At 41.8% G+C, this 20,569-nt stretch overlaps 1 protein-coding gene across 3 annotated transcripts in view; it reads left to right on the forward strand.

Annotated features, from left to right (window-relative positions):
- The window catches only part of SYTL5 (synaptotagmin like 5), a 103,811-nt gene that overhangs the window by 80,014 nt on the left and 3,228 nt on the right, over positions 1 to 20,569 (forward strand). For 2 of the 3 annotated variants that reach the window (XM_029930999.1, XM_029930998.1), the window contains exons 10-15: positions 293 to 358; positions 3,415 to 3,593; positions 5,615 to 5,714; positions 7,285 to 7,446; positions 16,521 to 16,629; positions 17,867 to 18,002. In XM_029930999.1, the coding sequence (XP_029786859.1) occupies positions 293 to 358; positions 3,415 to 3,593; positions 5,615 to 5,714; positions 7,285 to 7,446; positions 16,521 to 16,629; positions 17,867 to 18,002 (752 nt within the window). The remainder of the gene's footprint in view (positions 1 to 292; positions 359 to 3,414; positions 3,594 to 5,614; positions 5,715 to 7,284; positions 7,447 to 16,520; positions 16,630 to 17,866; positions 18,003 to 20,569) is intronic. The other variant, XM_029931000.1, reaches the window with a different exon arrangement.

Raw genomic sequence — 20,569 nt, forward strand, 5'->3', positions numbered from 1 at the left:
TTCTCTCAGCTTCCCAGCCATCCACCCTGCTGCCCGTAGTTGTTTTCCTGAAGTACCCAGTCAGGTTTGCCTCCTACTCAGACACGGTCCATAGCTTTCCACTGCCTATAGAATCAAGTCCCTTCTTACTTTCATGCTCAAGGCTTTGCTTGCGAAGTAGGCTTTAGGAGCCCCTGTGTCTTCATGTCCATCTATGTGTATGTGCCTGTAGGTCTTTTTCTTTGCTTCTCTGATTTCTGTCTGTTGCTCTAATATCCTTTTTCCTTTTGACTTTTCGGCGACTTTCTTAAAGAATTCTCAAGCAGGCTCTGTCAGGAGGTGGACCTACCTGAATGTCCCTGATGCTGAATCAGACACTGTGAGTTTTCAGTCTTTCCTTTTCCTTCTTTCTAACCATACTTCACAAATTTCAAGGTATGGGAAATCTGATTAGGTGGGCACGTTTTCCAGCATTTATCTTTTTGTGACTTGTGTGCAATTAACCAGAGTTTCTCTTTAAAGGGTAAACAGCATTATCAGAATCCAAGTAGTCCAAGGAAAGAAAATTTCATTAAGTATTAGAATCTGAGTGCCATTCCACAGACACATAGTTCAAAATGATTTACCATTAATGAAACCGCTTTAAAATAAATATCTCTATTTTAAATCACATTAACTTGGTTAAGAGCATACAGTTTGGTTAGGAGCAAAATTGTCTTAATTTCTCCCAAGCTCCAACTTTTGTGGGTTCTTAAATTTTCTTCTATATATAGGGTCCCCCTGCTTACTGAGGGCCTTGAAAATGTGGCTGCTGAGGGATGTGATGTAGACACAACTTAGTGGGGAGGCATGGAAGGAAGATCCTAAGACTAAAAATCTGGAAGTCTTGCTTTATGACTTGGCACTGCCAATTTCTGTAGGCCAGAGTTTTGTCTTATGTAATAGGGAGTAGAGGCTTATTCTTGAAGCCTTTGAAAATCAAAGCATAGTTTATGGACCAGCCACATTGCCTCACCCAGGGCAGAGACTCTAGTGCTTTGTCAGTTCACAGAACCCCTAGTGATTCTTTGATTCCACTCCTGACCCAAACATAACTCCTGACCAACCCATTTATCAAGTAGATAGTGATGTGAAATGTTGGGGTCTGGGAGTGAACAGCCAAGAAAGAATTCTTGAGATGTCTTTGGTAGAAAAAGGTGGTTTTATGAAAACATGGGGACAGGACATGTGGGCAGAAAGAGCTGCATTGGGATTGTGAGGAGTGACTGGCTATACACTCTCATATTGGTGGGAGGGGTGAGGGATAGCATAAGCCTCTAAGGAATTTGGAAACAAGATTTCCAGGACCTTGAGGGGCTAGCTGCTGTTAAGATAACGTCATTTACTGATGTCTAGTAGAACCTTAGTCATGAGACCCTTCAGATGTATACCAGGGGGCCATATTCTTAAGGATGCTTGCTAACATATATGGTGCATGGGAAAGGGGAGCGGTGGGTAGAGATAAAGGAAGTTTCCAAAGGGATTTTTATGTTAGAGACTTACAGGGTCCTGGAGGTCAGGCCAATGTCAAGCTAAGTTGCCTTTTGCCTCTAGCAAAGTATTAACGTCAAGGCAGTTGGGTTCCTGGAGGAAAGTCGCCCTGCCTGTCTCACTTGTCAATGGGCCAGAAAGGAAATTTTAATTTTTTCTATGCTTCTTTTGCCTTTGTCCTCCGCATCTGTTAGGTTAAAAAACTTAATAAGCACTGGTATCCTAACAACTTAGTAGACAGGTGAAACAATAATACGCCTAAATTGAAAGAAAAATATTTTTCTTCCATTCTTAAATAGCCCCTATTCCTTACTAATGGGATGTGGATATGTGTTGGGCACTTTGCAACTGTCAAATCTTGGAATTTGATTGATTTGGTGATTGGACACCATCACCTTTATGTCCTGTTCCACATTGAATTTTATGTAGTACTTGCTTTTCTTTTTTTTCACAGCAACTGTCAAAAACTCAGCTTCACACTGATAGGACTTAACCGAAAAGACTATATTGTGTTCAATGTTGACATCATGAACTACTGTTAATAGTTTGCACAGTGTCTGATAGATGTCACTGTGTTTCCCTTGAAAATTAAAAATATCCTCTGGTGCCCCTGTGCGTGTGCTGTGGTACTCTGGAATGCCTCAGTACACATTCTGGAAGTTGTGGGCCTAGGCATTTGTTAGAAAAGCAGACTCTCAGTCCCCACTGGAGACTAACTGGATCTGAATCATCATTTGACCAAGATCCGTAGGTGAGTCATGTGCAATTAAACTTTGAAGAGCACTGCTCAAAGCCACCTGTTATTATGAAAATTTTATTTTGCTTTAGGAATAGGAAAGACAAATTAGATCACTCACTGGATCTCTTGAAATTTTAATTTCTAAGTAATTATGGAATTCTTAAGCCCTAGATTTAAGCCTAGAAGAATTACTAGCCAGGTCACCCACATCCTGTTCTTTGATCCGTCTCTACTCTGAGCAACTAGAGGAACGTAAAGACTTTGGTTACACATACTATAATCCTTCCCAGTAGTTCACAGACAAGGCTTTTGAAACTACTGAGTCACTCATAAAAGCCTTCCAAGTGGTCTTTTGTGACAGTTGTGCTGCCAAGATACAGTTGGGGCACTAGACGATAGTTTTGTTATACTTAATTTAAATACGTCTCTTGTCGTTTATTCATTCTGGCAGATGTGGACTGTTTTGCTTTTGCATTTTATTTTTATTTGTTGCTTGGTGTGTTTATAGTTTACTGTTCAATTTCATGGGTTGTTATTTTATGGAGGTTTACAAAGTTCTGGTCTCCTACTACCCATGTGACCAGAACAGCTGCTCAGGGATTTCCCAGCAGCCGAGGGCATATGATGTCCTTCTGGAATGCCCTTGTCAATGCTGCAGTTATGGCTTCCCAGGACTGATGGGATGCTCTCTGTGGGTGTCAGGGAGAAAATGTGTCTCCTGCTAGCACGGAATATATGAGCGTTTCTTTCTCCTGAGAGATGCATTCTAGACCTTGAAGTAGACTGATCTTGAGTCTACCAGTGAGAAAGGTGAAAGCTACATGAATCAGGAGAGGACGTGGGATTGGAAATGCCTCAGTGACTGTGTGTTCATTAGAAGTGAATGAACAAAGACTATTCCCTCCCCAGAAAGGAAACGTTTCCCTCCTCAGAGTTTCCTGCCTTCCTTACTAATGCTCCTTAAATCTTCTTGTCCTTTCCCAGGCTTGGATTTTATACAATACGAGAAAAAACAAGCAAGAGGAGTGATTTTCGCTTTCTTCTCTTCCGCTACACTTTCCAGCTCATTATAACAAATAAGAATTGTAATTAAATGAAGGGGGTGGCTTCTGTGAAGAGACAATGAGAATAACACTGGACACCTCTCTTCATCTTGTTTGTTACAGACCAGCCTTAACAGCATGATGAGCGTTTACAGTGAGACAGGAGACTATGGCAACGTGAAGGTCAGTGGTGAAATCCTTCTTCACATCAGCTACTGCTACAAAACCGGAGGGCTCTACATTTTTGTGAAGAATTGCAGAAACCTGGCCATAGGAGACGAGAAGAAACAGAGGACAGATGCGTAAGCACATAGCACGTTCCTCAGACGATTTCAGTCACTGCTTCCTTTGTCAGTATGTGTGTGGTTTTGTTTCAGAAGACTCTTAGCACTCCTCTTGATGCAAAGCCTTTTCAGAAGGCTGTCCGTTTTCTCTTGTGCTACCCTTCTAAGTATTCTCATAAGTGTATGTATGATTCTTTCCATGATTATCTGAGTTTTTAAAAAGCTGTGAGTCACCGTGATTCAGGGCTGGCCTATTTGTAGTTCATATAGAGGCTGGCTGACACACGGGCACACCCCAGGATGTAGGAGTGTCCTCCTCTGGGAGACCCTCCAGAGAAAATCACCAAGCTGTTAACCCAATTGAATAACTCAAAAGGACAATCTCGAGGCTCTCAGGATTACAGGTATCCGCTGGGAGGCAGATGGCGACCATGACACATTGGGAGGAAACTAGGTGAAAGAGGTGTCAGTGTTTCCCAAGATCGTTGCCAGGTTTGCTGATTTACCGGGATGACTCCCAGGACTCCACATGCAGTCATAATCAGCAAAGCAAAAAGGCGTATGTGGCGAAGTTCTAAAGAATCCCGGCTTAAACCTCCAAGTGTCCTCTCCCACTGCAGTTACACAGGATGTCCTTAATTTTTCCAGCAATAAGGTGTGGTAGCATATGCACAATGCTGTACACCCAGGAAGCTCATTCAGAGACCCAGATGGTCACATATCAAAATTCCAGTCTCCCAGAAGGAAAGCAGGTGTTTTGCATAAGCCATATGATTTTTACAAATAGTTTAGTCACAGTGAGCCCCTTTCCCTGTTCTGGAAGTGATGAGAAGCTTCCTGGAATCCAAGTTTTCAGATGCCAGCCAACTGCTAACCTTGTAAGCAAGCATTTCTTTTTCTTTTCTTTTCTTTTTTTTTTTTTTAGCATTTACTTATTTTTAAGAGACAGAGAGACAGAGCATGAGGAGGGGAGGGCAGAGAGAGAGAGAGTGACACAGAATCCGAAGCAGGCTTCAGGCTCCGAGCTGTCAGCCTAGAGCTAGATGCGGGGCTCGAGCTCATGAACCTCGAGATCATGACCTGAGCTGAAGTCGGTTGCTTAGCCAACTGAGCCACTGAGGCACCCCATAAGCAAGCATTTCTAAGGACAGCAAAATGAGGCCTGCTATGTTACTCCTTTCTTTCATTGACAGGTGACCTAGGTTCAATAAACAACTCAAAGAAGCTGTTTCCAAGTGTCTTGATATAGACCAATGAGCGGATTCTGAGAATAGTTTGGTCCACCTACTTCCCCAGCTAACTATGAGAGGGCTTCCGGACCAATATAATCATTTAGAGTAGCATGGAAACAGATCATCTAGAACCCTGGAAGATGTGCTTCATGATCTTGTACATTGCACTCTTGTACGTCTTGTACATTTCTAAGTCTGCTTTGACCAGGATGCCCCCGCTCCAAGAGACTCCTGGGATAGCTCAACACAAGGTGTTGTGTAGAATTGTTATTGTGACATCAGGTTATTACTTCCTATTTGCTCTCTTTTATCATTTTCCTTCATTTGCCCATGACCATTGACTCCACTCATCTTAAGTCCTGACATCTGAATGGACCATTTTGTGAGACCATTGATCCTGTGAAGAGATAGCATTTATTGAGTAGTGTAATATGTTAGCTCTCTGTATGTATCAAACAGTTTAATTCATGGGATGCTGTAAGTTACCGTTACTGTCCCAGTTTTACAGATGAAGAAACTGAGGCATAGAGAGGTTAAGTAATTTCTTGAGTTTCCCCAAACCAGTGAGCCACAGAGTGATTCAGACCTAGTTGAGCCGACTCCAGAGCCCACACTCTTTTCACTATACTAAATTTCTCTTATCGAAGGCCCAGAGTTACATTTTAAGGTATCCATCTGTATAGACTATATTCTCTTTGGTTTTCTCATGTTTTCTGGACTATTCACTGAAGCCCCTGACTATTCCTGAAAAGAATAAGGTAAAGTCAGTGTTTCCCAATAATTACTTTCATGTTTTATTATTTACAGTTATGTCAAGTCATACCTTCTTCCTGACAAGTCCAGAAACAATAAACGCAAGACCAAGATCAGAACAGGCACCAATCCAGAATTCAACGAGACCCTAAAGGTAAGTGTGTGCACTCTCCTATTAACGTGGGTGATACTGTTCACACCCTCATTGGTTCATAAGTAACTCTGGAGGATCTGCATGTCCAGGCTTAAATACCTTTTCGAAAATTAGAATGTGAGTAGATTACTGTAATACCCTTGGCTTTCCTAACAGTTCTTGGAAAAGAACAACTGTAAACCACTCTTACTCTGCTTTTTTCTCTGCTGCTGCTAAAGTTACACCTTAAGTAAATATGACCCAGTGAAATTCTATTTGAGCTGGTGCATCCTGTCAAAAAGACGTTTCACCCTTGGGAAAACTTTTTTTTTTTTCCCTAGTTCTCCTTAAAAAGGAATTTGTCACAGTTTTGACATGAACTCAGGAAGTCACTTTGTACACACTCAGTGTTCTGCTAGCACAGCATGAATATGTACTGTTTCTTGTTAGCTTTCAGAATTTGGCTAAATTTAGGCCTGTGGGTAATGAACGGTGGAGATGCAAGGTTGGATTTGAAGAACCTCAGAGAAAGTGGCCTAGATAAGACATGACCCAGGTCGCAATCCTAGAGACGTTACTTTTCCCCATGGGCTTCTATGTAACAACCCCTTCTCTTACCCTGGGCCAATCTAGCCTGGTAAGAAAGAGCTGGGGAGACTGGAATGTAGAAGTTATTGCTAGTTGCAGGGAAATTTATGGACCTTATGCCCAGCGTGATGGAGTCAGCGTCCACTCTAGAAGGGAAACACCCATTGGTGTGGTCATGTTTGGAAGCAGGAACAAAGGTGAAGATAGATCACAGTGAGAAGAATACAGGCAGGGGGCGAGTCCGGTGGTGGTAACAGGAGACCAAAGATGAGCACAAGCAGAATAGAGTGATGTGGCAAATTCAGGAAGCAGAGAGCCAAGATCAGTCATGTCAGGAACAGCTAGGATAGGTAAAGATGCAAGTCCAAGATCAAGAAGCGGTCTGAAGTGTATCTCAGGTGGCAGTTGCAAACCGGTGGTTTGGGGGTGTGGAGGCATGTGTCAGTGGATAATGTTCTGGAAAAAGAAAAGCTACCCCAGCAATATGTCCTCTCTGCTCAATCTACATATTTGTCTATTTACTCCTGCACTTATGGTACACTTTATGGAGTATGGTGTTGGCAAGTTTCTCACTCACCACACTTTTCTGGATTTGGGGGTTGTCACTATGAATAAGAGAAGTTGGAGAGTTGATATATCAAATCTTAAGCTTACAGAGTAGATGTTGAAAAAAAATTAGCAAATGAAACCAAGTAAAACTGGAAAGGGGACAAGCTTTATCACTTATTAATATATTTGAAGCTCATTGACCTTGTCCTACGTAATTTGCCGAAACATCTTTCCATGCTAGGTCTGACACACAATGAGTTCCGGGAGTAGGATCCCAGTTGTGGCTTCAACAAAGAAAAAGAAAGTGGGTTTTTGTGTGTGTGTGTGTGTGTATTTGTTTTGTTCCTATTACCAATGCATGAGATCTGAAAGATGGTGAGAGTACGTTTCGGCCTGTTGTAGAGTTGGCCAGAGCCCTCCATGCCAAGCGTGATGCTGTCTGTCTCCCTTGCAGTACACCATCAGCCACACCCAGCTGGAAACCAGAACGCTGCAGCTGTCAGTCTGGCATTATGACCGATTTGGACGTAACAGCTTCCTTGGGGAGGTGGAGATTCCTTTCGACTCGTGGAATTTTGAAAATCCAAGTGATGAGTGGTTTGTGCTTCAGCCCAAGGTAGGAAATGCTTCCAGAATAATTAAACAGTCCTGCAACAAGTCGAGTTATGAACAAAATTGATGTCAGAGGCCTAAAGGATCTGAAGGCTTCTACTATTAAAGGGATCATCTGAACAGATTAGTGCAGGTAATTTTGGAATAATATAATAAATGTAAATCTGGTCCTCGGAACTCCTTTAATACAGACTATATAATGCAAGTCACATAGTTGTGTATGTTATTAATTTAACTTGCTAAAAATGTATTCATCATTTGAAGGTCTCCCTGGATAAGCAAGAGGAATGTATTATATGATCCTATCATAAATAGAAAGTATTCAATTTCACATAGGCAAAAAAAAAAAGAGCCATAGAGCCAGTCAGTATCAAAGCATTGTCTCTATTCCTGATTATCCACGATTCTGACCTAAGCAGGAGTGATCTTGCCTTGGCTCACATAAGGAAGTGACCAGTAGCCAACGTTTCTGGTTTTCTACATTCCTTCTTTTGAGATTCATAACCCAGGTCTTGAGTTGTATTTGGAAAAACAATCTTAAAGCTGAGTCTAGGAATTAAATGCAATATAGCATGTGCTGAACTAGACCAACAGTACCTTGGATTCACTCTATGCAACTCTCTCTACATTTACAGTAATTTTTTAAGTCAAAAGTGAGATTTAAAAAGGTCACATTTATGTGGCCAGAGATTGTTCTCTATGTACAGAGAGGCAAAAAGAATATGAACAGTAAGGATAGTAGACTCAAATCAGACTTTCTGGGTTTAGTCCTAGCTTCGTGACTGCCTGTGTGACCTTGGGCAAATTACTTAACTTCTCAGTCTTTGGTATCCTCATTTGTGATATAGTAATTGGACACATTGTACTGGGATGTTGTGAGGCTCGAAGAAGCCCTCTGATGCTCACAGCACTGTGTCAGGCACGTTGTCAGCTCTCAGTCAATGCTAGGTATTATTTACGTTACCTCAGAGTCCCTTTGTTGCAGTGCAGAAACCCCAGCTCACACCACTCAAAAATTAAAGGAAATTAGTGGCCAGTGATTATCAAGCATGGCTTGATCGAGATTCTCAAATCTCATCAAGGCCGTGGACACTCTTGGTCTCTCCTCTGTGTGTTGGCTTCATTTTTAGACTTCGTGCAGTTGGCTCCCCTCGCTCGCTCCAGCGTGCTTCTCTTGGGCCCTGCGACACCTTGCAGACCTCTCATGCTTGCACCACACTGTCCAGGAGAGATTTCCAACCAGTGCCCTGGGCCTGGTTCTCCTCATCCTAATTGCAGCATTTGCCCGTCCTAAGCTAACTGCTGTGGCCAGCCAGGGAGGTGAGATACATCGCCTGACTTAAGACCATCGGAATGTGCTCTGGTCCTGAAGGTGGTATTGCCCCAAAGGAAATCTAAAGGAATGGTGTGTGGATGCTAGACAGCAGAACACACATCAATCATCATCAACAACAGCACTGTTCACAGCTAAAGGTACAACAAACATTGTGAGATAAGTGTCATTATTTCCATTTTATATGAGGAGATTGAGGCTCAGAAGTTACATACAGCTTTCTGGTGGAGTTTTACAACTGGGACCTTGAACTTGATGTAAATAATTCATGGGAAATCTTTGGGAAGCACATTTGGGCTATGGGTAAGATTGACAATAAAATATGTCCTAAACTAACTGCAAGCCCATGACTAACATAAACATGATAAAGGTAGGAATTGCGATATTAACAAGAAATAAGTCCACAATAGAACTACTATTCTCCTGGCATGAACGATGGGAAATATTTAGTCATTACAACACTGAGTCTCCTGGAATTGAATGACAAGCCTTCCCATAAAGGATAGCACTTAAGCTGACTTAACAGTCTCCTATGACTTGCTTCCTTTTGTGCGTAATGGGTGAGCGCCATAGATTTTTTTTTAATGAAGCACTATTTAATTTGTCAATGTACAAATATTTTTACGAACGTGCTTGGAAACTAATTATACAATATCAAGTCTTCTCTCAGAATGAAATAAGGCTTTGACTGACAAACCAAAAATAAAAAATAAAATAAAAAGGAAACATACACACTAAAAGGTACCATTACTAATAAATGTAGACATCGTGAACTTGTGAATTTTAACTACTAAACTTGAATTTTCTTGTCATTTTTTGGTAATATATGTTTTATTGAACGAATTACAATTTGCAACCTCAGAGGAAAAAATGATGCTAAACTTGTAAGATTTGTTTTGTGATTAGGAGATGCTGTGCCTTCAGGAGCACCTGGGTGGTTCTTGATTTTTGCCTCAGGTCATGATCTCACAGTTGGTGAGATTGAGCCCCGCACTGGGCTCTCCACAGACAGTGCAGAGCCTGCTTGGGATTCTCTCTCTCTCCCTCTCTGCCCCTCCCCTGCTCGCTCATGCTCGTGCTCTCTCTCTCTCAATAAAAAAGAAAAAAAAAATCTATGCCTTGAGAAATGTCAAATTATCATTGTATTATCACAAAATAACAACATATAAATGAATATGCGTAGCATTTTTATATCAAGTTTTAATTTTAATTCCTGTATAGTCAACAGACACGGTTACATTGGTTTCTGCCTTACAATATAGTGATCCAACACTCCCACACATCCTAGGGTAGCACCATAGACTCTTAAGTTAGACAATGTCCAAGACATTGTATGATGCATGACACGGATGAAGGACAAGTAATATTCATTTCAGTACGTAACATTGTCTCATAAATTTAACGTTAAAGTGCAGAGGGGCTCTTTGGAAAACAGCTTGGAGGGTTCCAGATAGTTTCCCGGAAATGGTTGAAGGACTTGCACCGGGGCCGTATCTGGAGCTGTTCCAAGCATCCTCTGTGCTGAGGGACCAACCACTTTCCAGGTAATCACCTTCATATTACCACCGAGTGATTTCACTTTCGATCATAAGGGAGAAGCAGCTCTCTGAGCCTGCTCAAGGTAGAGAAGTTCTGATTGTGTTTAATGTCTTTCCAAAGGAGTTCTGACTCCTGGGTCCTCTACCAGACCCCCTTAGATTCCGTTAACCAAGATTGTTAGGAGTTTTGTCTCCAAAGGCCTTCACCTGACATTCTGTTTAGAAGACTGTCCTCAGGCTGCTGTAGCTTTTTCGCACATGAGCAGAGAGCCAGAAGCTCCCAGGAGCTTTCATACCCCCTGTCACAAGGCAGTTCGTTCCCTGAGGGCAGCGGGGGCAAAAGGGGTGATGCCCCAAAGCATTACTTACACTCTACAGCATTGCTGCCGGATCAGGCTATGCCCTTGCCTGGCTTCCTCTCCTTCTCTGACCTCTTTTCTGTCACCCCTTAGCTGGTCCATCCTGGGAACAATTCTTTTTTTTATAGTTTTATTCTTATTTTTTATTTTTTAAATTTAAATCCCAAGTTCACAGATAGTATACTAATAATTTCAGGAATAGAATTTAGTGATTCTTCTCTTGCATACAACCCCTAGTGTTCATCCCAACAAGTGTCCTCCTTAAGGTCCCTCACCCCACCCAACACCCCGCCAGCTTCTCCTCTGTAGTTAGGAGTCTCTTATGGTTTGTCTCCCTCTCTGTTTTTATCTTATTTTTGCCTCCCTTCCCGTATGTTCATCTGTTTTATATCTTAAATTCCACACATGAGGGAAATCGTATGGTATTTGTCTTTCTCTGACTAACTTAGTTCGCTTAGCATGATACATTCTAGTCCCATCTATGTTGTTGTAAACGGCAACATTTCATTCTTTTTGATTGCCACGCAATATTCCAGTGTGTGTGTGTGTGTGTGTGTGTGTGCGCGCGCACGCACACGCATACATATATATATATATATGCACACACACACACCACATCTTTATCCATTTATCAGTCGATGGACATTTGAGCTCTTCCACAGGCTATTGTTGGTAGTGTTGCTACAAACATTGGGGTGCATATGCCCCTTCAAATCAGCACACTGGGAGAAATTTTTAATAAGTCATGTGCATAAGAATCCTCACTTCAGAGTCGGCTTCTGGAGATCCCAACATAGGTTTGTGTTTCTAATCCATATCATCTTTCTCTGCAAGGAAAAAGATGACACATAGAGATACGTATAAGTGTCTCTGACTTGCATAGAGGAAAGCCTGCAGCTTGGCCTTGCTTAGATGCCGTGCCTTCCAGAAATGGGGTGGGCAGGTGCAACAGAGCTCTGTACACTGCCTCCCGTTCCTTAGTGGCTCTTCCTCAGGCAGAGCTGGGCTCTGTGTGGTGGATTATCACCCAGCTCTGAGAGCTGATAGAGGATCAGAATTAACAGGCCTTTTAAGCATTCGGAAACACTGACATCCTTTTGCAGTGGGAATACTGGAAGGACATAGTGCCTTATTTCTTAGTCATTCTGTGTTAGTGAACGTCCCTCGCCACCTGCCTTTGTCTTTGCTAGGTCTTATAGCGCTAAGCCGGTGAGGAGGCTGGTGCAGATAGAGAAAGAACTCAAGACGTCACACGTACTGTAAAGTAGTTTCACGGTGTAACTTCCATTTCACTGCATGACATGAGCTTGTTTATTAGCTGTAACTCATTATCTTTCTGAAAGGTACATTAGGTAGTTAGACAAGAAGGGCTTTTCAGTATGAATTGCCTTTCATTTCTTCCCAGAAGGTGCTATTATAAAAACAAGGAGCTTTGAAAACCAACAGCAAACTCAAGTGTTTTCCAAGGAAATCTTCTCTGTTTTGCCTTCAGGCAGAGAGTAAATGCACGTTTCTGTGAAGTTATTACCTAGCTAAAAGGTTCTCTCTGTATTTGGCAGTTTGGGTAGACTCTTGTCCATAATTTATTGCCACCGCCGTAGACCTATAAATGTGCTGGAAACTCTGCTTCCGACTCTGATGTAATGTAGATCTCTGTCTCTTTTCAAAAGCGGACAATAGCGGGTGTAACCTGACGATGCCACACCTCTGCCTGGTCCGAGACCTTCACTTGTTCCCAACCACTTATGGATATGGTTTGAATAAATCCTAACCCATCACCCGGGTACTTAGCGCTCCTGTGATATGGCCCAGCCTTTTGTAACAGAGGAGGATGCTAGTGCTCTCCCTACGTGCCCATGTTCATGCATCTGTGGTTCCCCATGGCTTTCATTCACACAAGCCAACACCGGCCAGTCTTTGTCGGAGAGGAGCCCTTAGGCTGCTGATGTGGTCTTGGTCTGTGGGAGTGGAAAGCCAGAGTGGCCTGAATAAGTTTCCTGAAGGTTGAGGGCAGAGCCCTTGATCGGTAACTGATGGGTGAAGGAGCGTAATAAACACTCTGATTCCCGTGTCCCTGGTTGAGGCAGCTCTGACATGTGATCTATCTTGTCTCCAAAGCACCCCTAGGGAACTGAGCAGGCTACTCACCACAAAACGTTGCCTGATATCACAGCCTTGTTAAACCTCTCTTCATTTTGTGGTCCCACTTCTCTACTCCCTTTCCTAATAAAACACGCTAAGAGAAATTTGTGTCCTAGGGTCTTCCAGGCAAGTCAGAGTAGACATGTTGTTTCCATCCTCCTCGCCACAGCCTCCCTTCACACACACCTCTAATCACACCTGACTTTCTACCAGTTCTTCAACACATTTTATACAGTCCCCACTGTATTTCTCTCTTTAGTTTATTGCTATTAACTTATATAATTAGAACCACAAACATGGCTGGCCTAAAGAGCCTGGGTAGGCATACATGGTCTTTGTATAGAGGGTCCTGCTCTTCATTGGGAATGGAGATCATTAATCTGATGAATCAGTTAAGTAAGGGCAGATTAATAGAGCTTCTGTTGACTATGTCTCCTGGATAGACTGAAAACTCATAGAAAGTAGGGTCTATGTCCCATGTGTCCCTACAAGAAGGCGTTCCATATGTGGTGGTAGAATTGAATGAATTGAATTGAATTGAATTACGCCTTTTCCTGAGAAGGTGGTTTAATAATGTAAAACGATCGTATGTCAGGAGATGACATTGCCTTGGAATTTTCTTGCAAGAATACCAAAACTATCTCAAGACATTAGATATGTGCAGGCTGCAAGATAACTCACTCTGTTGAACTTCTTTCGTATGTGATTATAATGCTACAAGACTTTATCGTTACTATTTTCTACTTTCATAAGATTTCAAGACCGGGGGCACCTTGGTGGCTCGGTTGGTTAAGCATCTGACTTCAGCTCAGGTCATGGTCTTATGGTTTGTGAGTTCAAGCCCCAGCTTACATTCCATGCTGACAGCTCAGAGCCTGGATCCTGCTTCAGATTCTGTGTCTCCCTCTCTCTCTGCCCCTCACCTGCTCAGTCTGTCTCTCTTTCTCTCTCTCTCTCACAAAAAAAAATAAAACATTAAAAAATATTTCAAGACTATTTGCAGAAAGGTACCAGTATATTTTAAGCTAAATACCAATGGAACATTAATTAATCCCAATAATTCACGTTTTAATCTCTACTAATATAGTGTATATTGGTGTGTATCAGCTGCATATATCACTTTTTCCTAACAACATATTTTCCTATCCAAAGCTCTTAGCCAAAAGCAAATAGAGATTACCCTAAATCTTAGTGGTTTAATGTTTATTCATTTTGAGAGGGAGAGAAAGGACATATAAGCAGGAGAGGGTCAGATAAAGAGGGAGAGAGAAATCCCAAGCTGTGTTGGCAGCACAGGGCCTGACATGGGGCTTGAACCCACAAACCATGAGATCATGAGGTGAGCCAAAATCAAGAGTCGGGTGCCCATCTGACTGAGCCACCCAGGTGCCCTTAAACCTTAGTGGTTTAAAAGAGTGGTTATTGCACATGATTCTGGGGGTGACTGAACTCAGCTAGGTGGTTCTCATTTAAGGCCTCTCATGTGGTTACAGCTAGATGGTAGACTGAGGTTGAAGTCGTATGAAGGCTTGACTATGCCGGTTGTTCAAGTTGAGTGTCTCACACTAACGTTAGCTGCCAGCTGGGAATTCAGCGAGGTCTGCCACCCAGAGCACCTGTATGTGGCTTCTCCATGTGGCCTGTGCCTCAACACCACGGGTTTTCAGAGGGAACATCCCAAGGATATCCATTCTAAGAGGGGAAGTAGAAGCTGGTAGTCTTAGGGTTGGGGCCCAGAAACTGGCACATTGTCACTTGTGCCAGGGTCTGTTAGTCAAAGGTCCACTCATCCGAAGAGAGAGGATAAATACCCCACTTCTCATTGGCTGTACTATCTTTCATCTGCAATAATGTCCATTATAACTTTCCATTTGTGACATTCACATAAAGTATATTTTACTAAAACTGTCAAAACAATAAGAAAAGTCCTTTTACAAACCACATGACTTACAACAGTTAAATATTAGATGGACAGTCTATTTCACCATCCAATCTCATGTTTACCCTTAGTAAGAAGGTTGAATAAAATACTTCAAATGACTTTCCCACCCTTACTAATAAGCCTTACCACCACCAGGCAAGAATTCCTTTTCCTGGTAATGGTCTCTGGCTTTGCTGAAGCTTAAGGAGCCTCTGGCTTCACTGTGAGTTTTGGGCTTTTTGAATTCTTGTGGTCTACCCTCTCGGAAGAGAGCAATGGTCAGCCCTTGACTCCATACTCAGGAGTCAGGTTCCTGAAGGAAAGGCCTAAGAAAGTATATGACTTTTCTCACCTCATTTATGAAAAGTCATAGTTCAGTTGACTCCATGGCAAGTAGGAGCCTTACAGAACAAAGGTTGTGGGTGTATGTTCACATTGACTTTTTGAATCGAAACTTTCGGTTTTGAGATGATTGTAGATCCACATTCAGTTATAAGACATCATAGAGAGAGATCTCAGGTCCACTTTACCTCGTTTCCCGCAATGGTAGCATCTTGCAAAGCTATGGTGCAATGCCACAACCATGGTAATGGCATTGAGACAGTCCACCTATCTTCTTCAGATTGCCTCAGTTTTCATCTGTGTGTGTGTGTGTGTGTGTGCGCGCGTGCACGTGCGCCCACCCTATGCAATTTCATCACATGTAGCTTTATCTACCACTACAGCCAAGATACAGGACAGTTCCATCACAGTAACAATCCCTTGTGATCTTTTATAACCACACCCACTTCCCTCCTGCCAGCCTTCCACAACTCCCAGCACCTGTTTCTTTTGTCACCTCAGGAACGTCATTTAAATGGAATTGTGTGGTATGTATCCTTTTGAGCTGGTTTTTTTCATTCAGCATAATCCAGTAGAGATTCATCCTAGGTGTGTATATTGCTAGTTCATTCCTTTCTGTTGCTGAGGAGTGTCCCACAGTAAGGCTATACTGTAGGGCCTGGAACCAGCCACCTCTTGAAGGTCAGCTGCTCTGTTTCTGGTTGGGGCTATTACAAATAAAGATGATATGAATATTTGCATACAGGTTTTTATGTGGACATCGTCTTTCATTTCTCTGGGATGAATGCCCCGAGGTGCAATTGCTGGGTTGTGTGGTAGCTGTATGTTTAGTCTTATGAGCAACTGCCAAACCGTTTTCTAAAATGGGACACCGTTGGACATTCCCACCGGCAATGTCCAAATGAACGAGTTTTTTCACATTGAATTTTAATGATGTGAATTACCAATATAGCTTTTAATGATCGGTGGCTGGGCGGCCCAATGTGAATCAAGCATTACTGCCTCCTTCCCCCCTCTTTGTCACTTAGGGAAGCCTTGAGACATCAAGAACAGCCAAGGAGGAGGATCGTCTGGGGCTGTTTTCAGTGGCATCTTTATTTCCACTTCATACCCCAACCTATATGTTCATTGGTGGCTTCCAGGCCTCATTGTACCATAGGCCATGAGGAGCCACTGACTGACCACACGTGTGTCCTATATCTCTTCTCAAATTCCCTTTACTTTAATGTTAAAAGCTATAGAGAAATACCTTCATAGAGTTTTCCAGCCTCTCTTTTGCCTGTAACTAAGGCAGATCTTAAACCAGTAAGTTTTAACATAGTTGAATGGGAATGGATTGTCACATTGAAGCCAGCAGCTAAATAGTGTACATTCAAACATGGGCTACAAAATAATAAACCAAGTATTGTCACTTTTCCTTTTCACCTGTTTTCCCTTGGCCAGGCGGAATGTGCTGCTGACATAGGCCTTCACTATAAAGGGGAGCTGACAGTTGTTTTACGTTACATTCCCCCGGAGGAGAACCTGGTGCTTCCTCCAGAACAAGTTCAAGGTAGAGTAACAATCAGTGACTTTGATCAAGGACATTCTTTGTCTAGAAGTGTGGGAATCGGAATCAGAAATTGGTTGGATTATGTTACTTTTCCGTTACACTGATGAAAATGTAGAGGGTTAGGTGTCTCTCTCTTTGAAGAGCGTTGAGAAGCCTATCCGACCTATGGGGAAGGTGCAGGATCTTCACAAGTAAAGGGCAGAGTTCATACTTAGAAACCAGCCTTAATGGTGATATGTGTTTCCTGGAAGTCCCAGAGATCTAGAATCTTCCCCAGGATGGAGGGAGGGAGGGAGGGGTACAGTCTGCTGAGAGGGGAGGTGTAAAAAGCTACTGTATGGATTTATGATATTGACAGTTCCTCGGGGAGTCTTGAGGAGGAAGTTGACTAGAACACACAAAAGGAAAATTCCAGATGGAGTCAACTTTTAAATCCTTTTTGCCCTTTTACCATCAGCTCCTACAGGCAGCTTCCTCTGTCCTTCCATTCGCTGTCTCCCTCCTCATTGTGACCCCGTGCAAGTAATTTGCTGCCTCTCAGCCTGCGTTTCCTCACGTCATAGAGATATCACAAGGATTAAAAAGTTCACTCACGTAAAGCGCTTAAAGAAGTGCTATAGAAAGGTGGTGGTGGTGGTGATCATTCACGTTGAGCACGTTCCATCAGAATAAAAACGTGGGAAGAGTTTTCTCTCACTCAAAAATGTAGTTGTGCCCGGGCTGTATATAGCCTTTGGAGCTGGCTTTGCAAAGTTCTCAATTGATAAGACTAAAATATCTATGAGGGAAGTCACGGAATTTTCTCTTCTGGAGTCCGCACATTTGTGTGTGGCGTTCACGGTGGCTGTTTCTCACTGAGAGCAAGAATGTGGCTCAGGCAGCTCTCAGGGTCTTTTCCACTTTCTCTTTGTATACCTGTGAAAAGCTACTCCTTGTTGCAGACTGTTTCAAGTTTTAAATTTATTTATTTGTTCTTTTTTTTTTTTTCAACAAACGCAAATTGGAGACCTATCCAGAAGGACTCCAGTGGGGTAAAAAAAAAATTTTGTTTTACATAAATACATAGAAAAATACACAGTAGCGTAAAGACCTGATTCAGTTGTCAAATGAAATAAGTATTTGCAGATTTCCTTTGTGAACTTTACAAATAGAACCCAGGATGTCTCTCTCTCCCCTTCTTTCACCTCCCTTCTCCCTCCCTCTCTCCCCATCTCTCTCATTTTGATGCCTGATGCAGGAAAGAAGAGCTTCAAAAGGGGAAAGAAGAAGGAGTCACCTGTAATCTCTGGAGGAATACTGGAAGTGTTCATCAAAGAGGCAAAGAATTTGACAGCAGTGAAGTCAGGAGGCACTTGTGATAGCTTTGTGAAGGGGTAATTTTGTTTTCACTCATTTTAGAAGATACTTAATGGGAGATGAGAGAGGCTGTGATCCATGAGACGGTGGTGGCTGTGACACTTCTGTGTTCATCTTATTCTAAATGTACAAGGAAAGAAATACCCTTAAATGCTGCCTTTTATTTTTTTCAGTTTATATATGTTTGAGAGAGAGAAAGAGACAGAGTGAGCCGCAGAAGGGCAGAGAGAGGGAGAGACCGAATCCCAGTTGCAAGAGTTGAATCCCACTGCGGGACTCAGTCTCACAAACTGTGAGATCATGGCCTGAGCCAAGATCAAGAGTCAGCCACTTAACCAACTGAGCCACGCAGGTGCCCCATAAATACTAGCTTTTAGATATGAAACAACACAAGTATAGAGGGAGCTGTTTATTCTAACTTTCAGCTTGCTTCCAGCTTCCAGATCCTCCCAGGATCTCCCATCATTCTCACCCTCAATACTGGCAGATTTTCCTGTAAGATTCATCTCTCAAAGGAGGAGAAAATATGATTTTCTACATGTAATATATTTTTATTGTGCTTTGTTATCACTTGGTACTGGCAATAAACAAAAATATTAGATCATTGGTATTTTGCTCTCTTAGGGGAAATTGTAAAAAGTAGAGATTTCAGAGCATCCTTCCCAGAGATATCAACCAGAGAGTGCTTTGACAGAAGCATATTTCTTTTTTTACGGTTTTTTTTTTCTTGTGATTGATTTCTAATTTCATACTATAGTGGTCAGAATAGATGCATGGTATGATTTCAATCTTCTTAAGTTTATTGAGGTTTGTTTTGTTGCCTAACATGTGATATATTCTGGACAGGGTTCCATGTGCACTTGAAATGAATCTGTATTCTGTTGTTTTGGAATGGAACGTTCTGTATATATCTGTCATGTCCATCTGGTCTGATGTGTCATTCAAAGACACCTTTTCCTTATTGATTTTCTGCCATTGATTTAAGTAGGGTGTTAAACCCTACTCTTATTAAGTTACCATCAATTTCTCTCTCTTTATGTCCATTAATATTTGTTTTATGTATTTAGGTGATCCAATATTGGGTGCATAGATATTTATTTATTGTCATACCCTCTTGTTGGACTGATCCATCTCTCATTATATAATGCTCTTCTGTGTCTCTTGTTATAGTGTTGGTTTTAAATTCTATTTTGTCTGATACAAGTATTATTGCTCACTCAGCTTTTTTTTCTTCCACTTGCATGGTAAAATTTTTTCATCCCTTCACTTTCACTCTCTATGTGTCTTTAGGTCTGAGGTGAATCTCTTGTAGGTGAGTCTCTTGTAGGCATAGATCTTGTATGTAGGCATGTATAGACAGATCTTGTTTTTTTATCCATTCTGCCATCCTCTGTCTTTTGATTGGAGCATTTAGGCCATTTGCATTTAAGATAATTTTTAACAGGAGCTTACTACCATTTTGTTCATTGTTTTTTGGTTGTTTTTATAGTTCTTCTCTACTCTTCTCTTGCCATATTTCTTTGCAGTTGATGAGTTTCTGTAGTGTTGTATTTGGCTTTCTTTCTCTTTACTTTTTTGTACATTTATTATAGGTTTTAGGCATGAGGTTAATTATTTGAGTCAATGTCATTCTTGTTCCTCTCATCAATCCTTCATAGGAAAGTGTAATTGTCTCTACAGGAAAATGAGTCAAACCTTTAACCTCATCCACTCTAATTTTGATAAAGCAAATAATAAAGAGAAGCCGCTCTCTTGGGCTTTCCTACTGCTGAGTGTGTGGGCCTGAGTCCCAATCCATCTGTTCTTCATTCTTTCTCACAATAGTTTTAAGCACAAAAGGAATGTTTTATTTGGATCCTGCCATTGCATTTTTCCTCATCAGCCCCACCATCCATTCAGGCCTCTTCTTGCTTACTCTCTGGTGGGATGAGGGGATGGTTCCTTACCTATGGCCTCATTGTCACCTTACAGGGGTGACTTAACATCTTTTGAAATAGTTTTCACTTCATCATGTTGAACATGTACAAAGCAGAGATAATAAAGGATAGTATCCTTGTTCTATAAGGAAAAAAGGCCAGTAACTTTCCAGTGAATTATCTCCCTTTTTACACTTAAATATTCAGCTGATTTTTCAAGAGACCTTAGATTTTTTTAAGACAGCATAAGAAAGCAAGGTTTTTTTTTTCTCTTTCATGTAAACAAAGATAGAAGGTAAAGTATCTAGGGCAGGTATGAAAGCAGGATACTTAGTGACCCGTGTTTCTTCTGTCTTGTTACGGTATTCACCTCGTTGGTCCAGATAGCCACTAGAGTTTTAGGTATCCCATCCGAATTCTAGCTGGAAGGTAATTTCCAGAAATTTCATATAGAGCAAATTTTTGTGTCCTATTGGCCAGAACTTAATACACAGCTATACAGGCTGCAAGGGAGGCTAGGGATATTGTCTTTATTCTGGGCAGTCTTGTGCCTAACTTAAAAAAATGTGAGTCTGTTTTAAAGAAGAAGGAGAGAATGAACATTGAGAGATAAAGAGCGTCTTATTGGTACATGAAATGAAACCTCAAGTGTTGCAAGGTGTCTTATT

Source organism: Suricata suricatta, chromosome X (assembly GCF_006229205.1).
Source record: "Suricata suricatta isolate VVHF042 chromosome X, meerkat_22Aug2017_6uvM2_HiC, whole genome shotgun sequence".
NCBI classification, from domain to species: Eukaryota; Metazoa; Chordata; class Mammalia; order Carnivora; family Herpestidae; genus Suricata; species Suricata suricatta.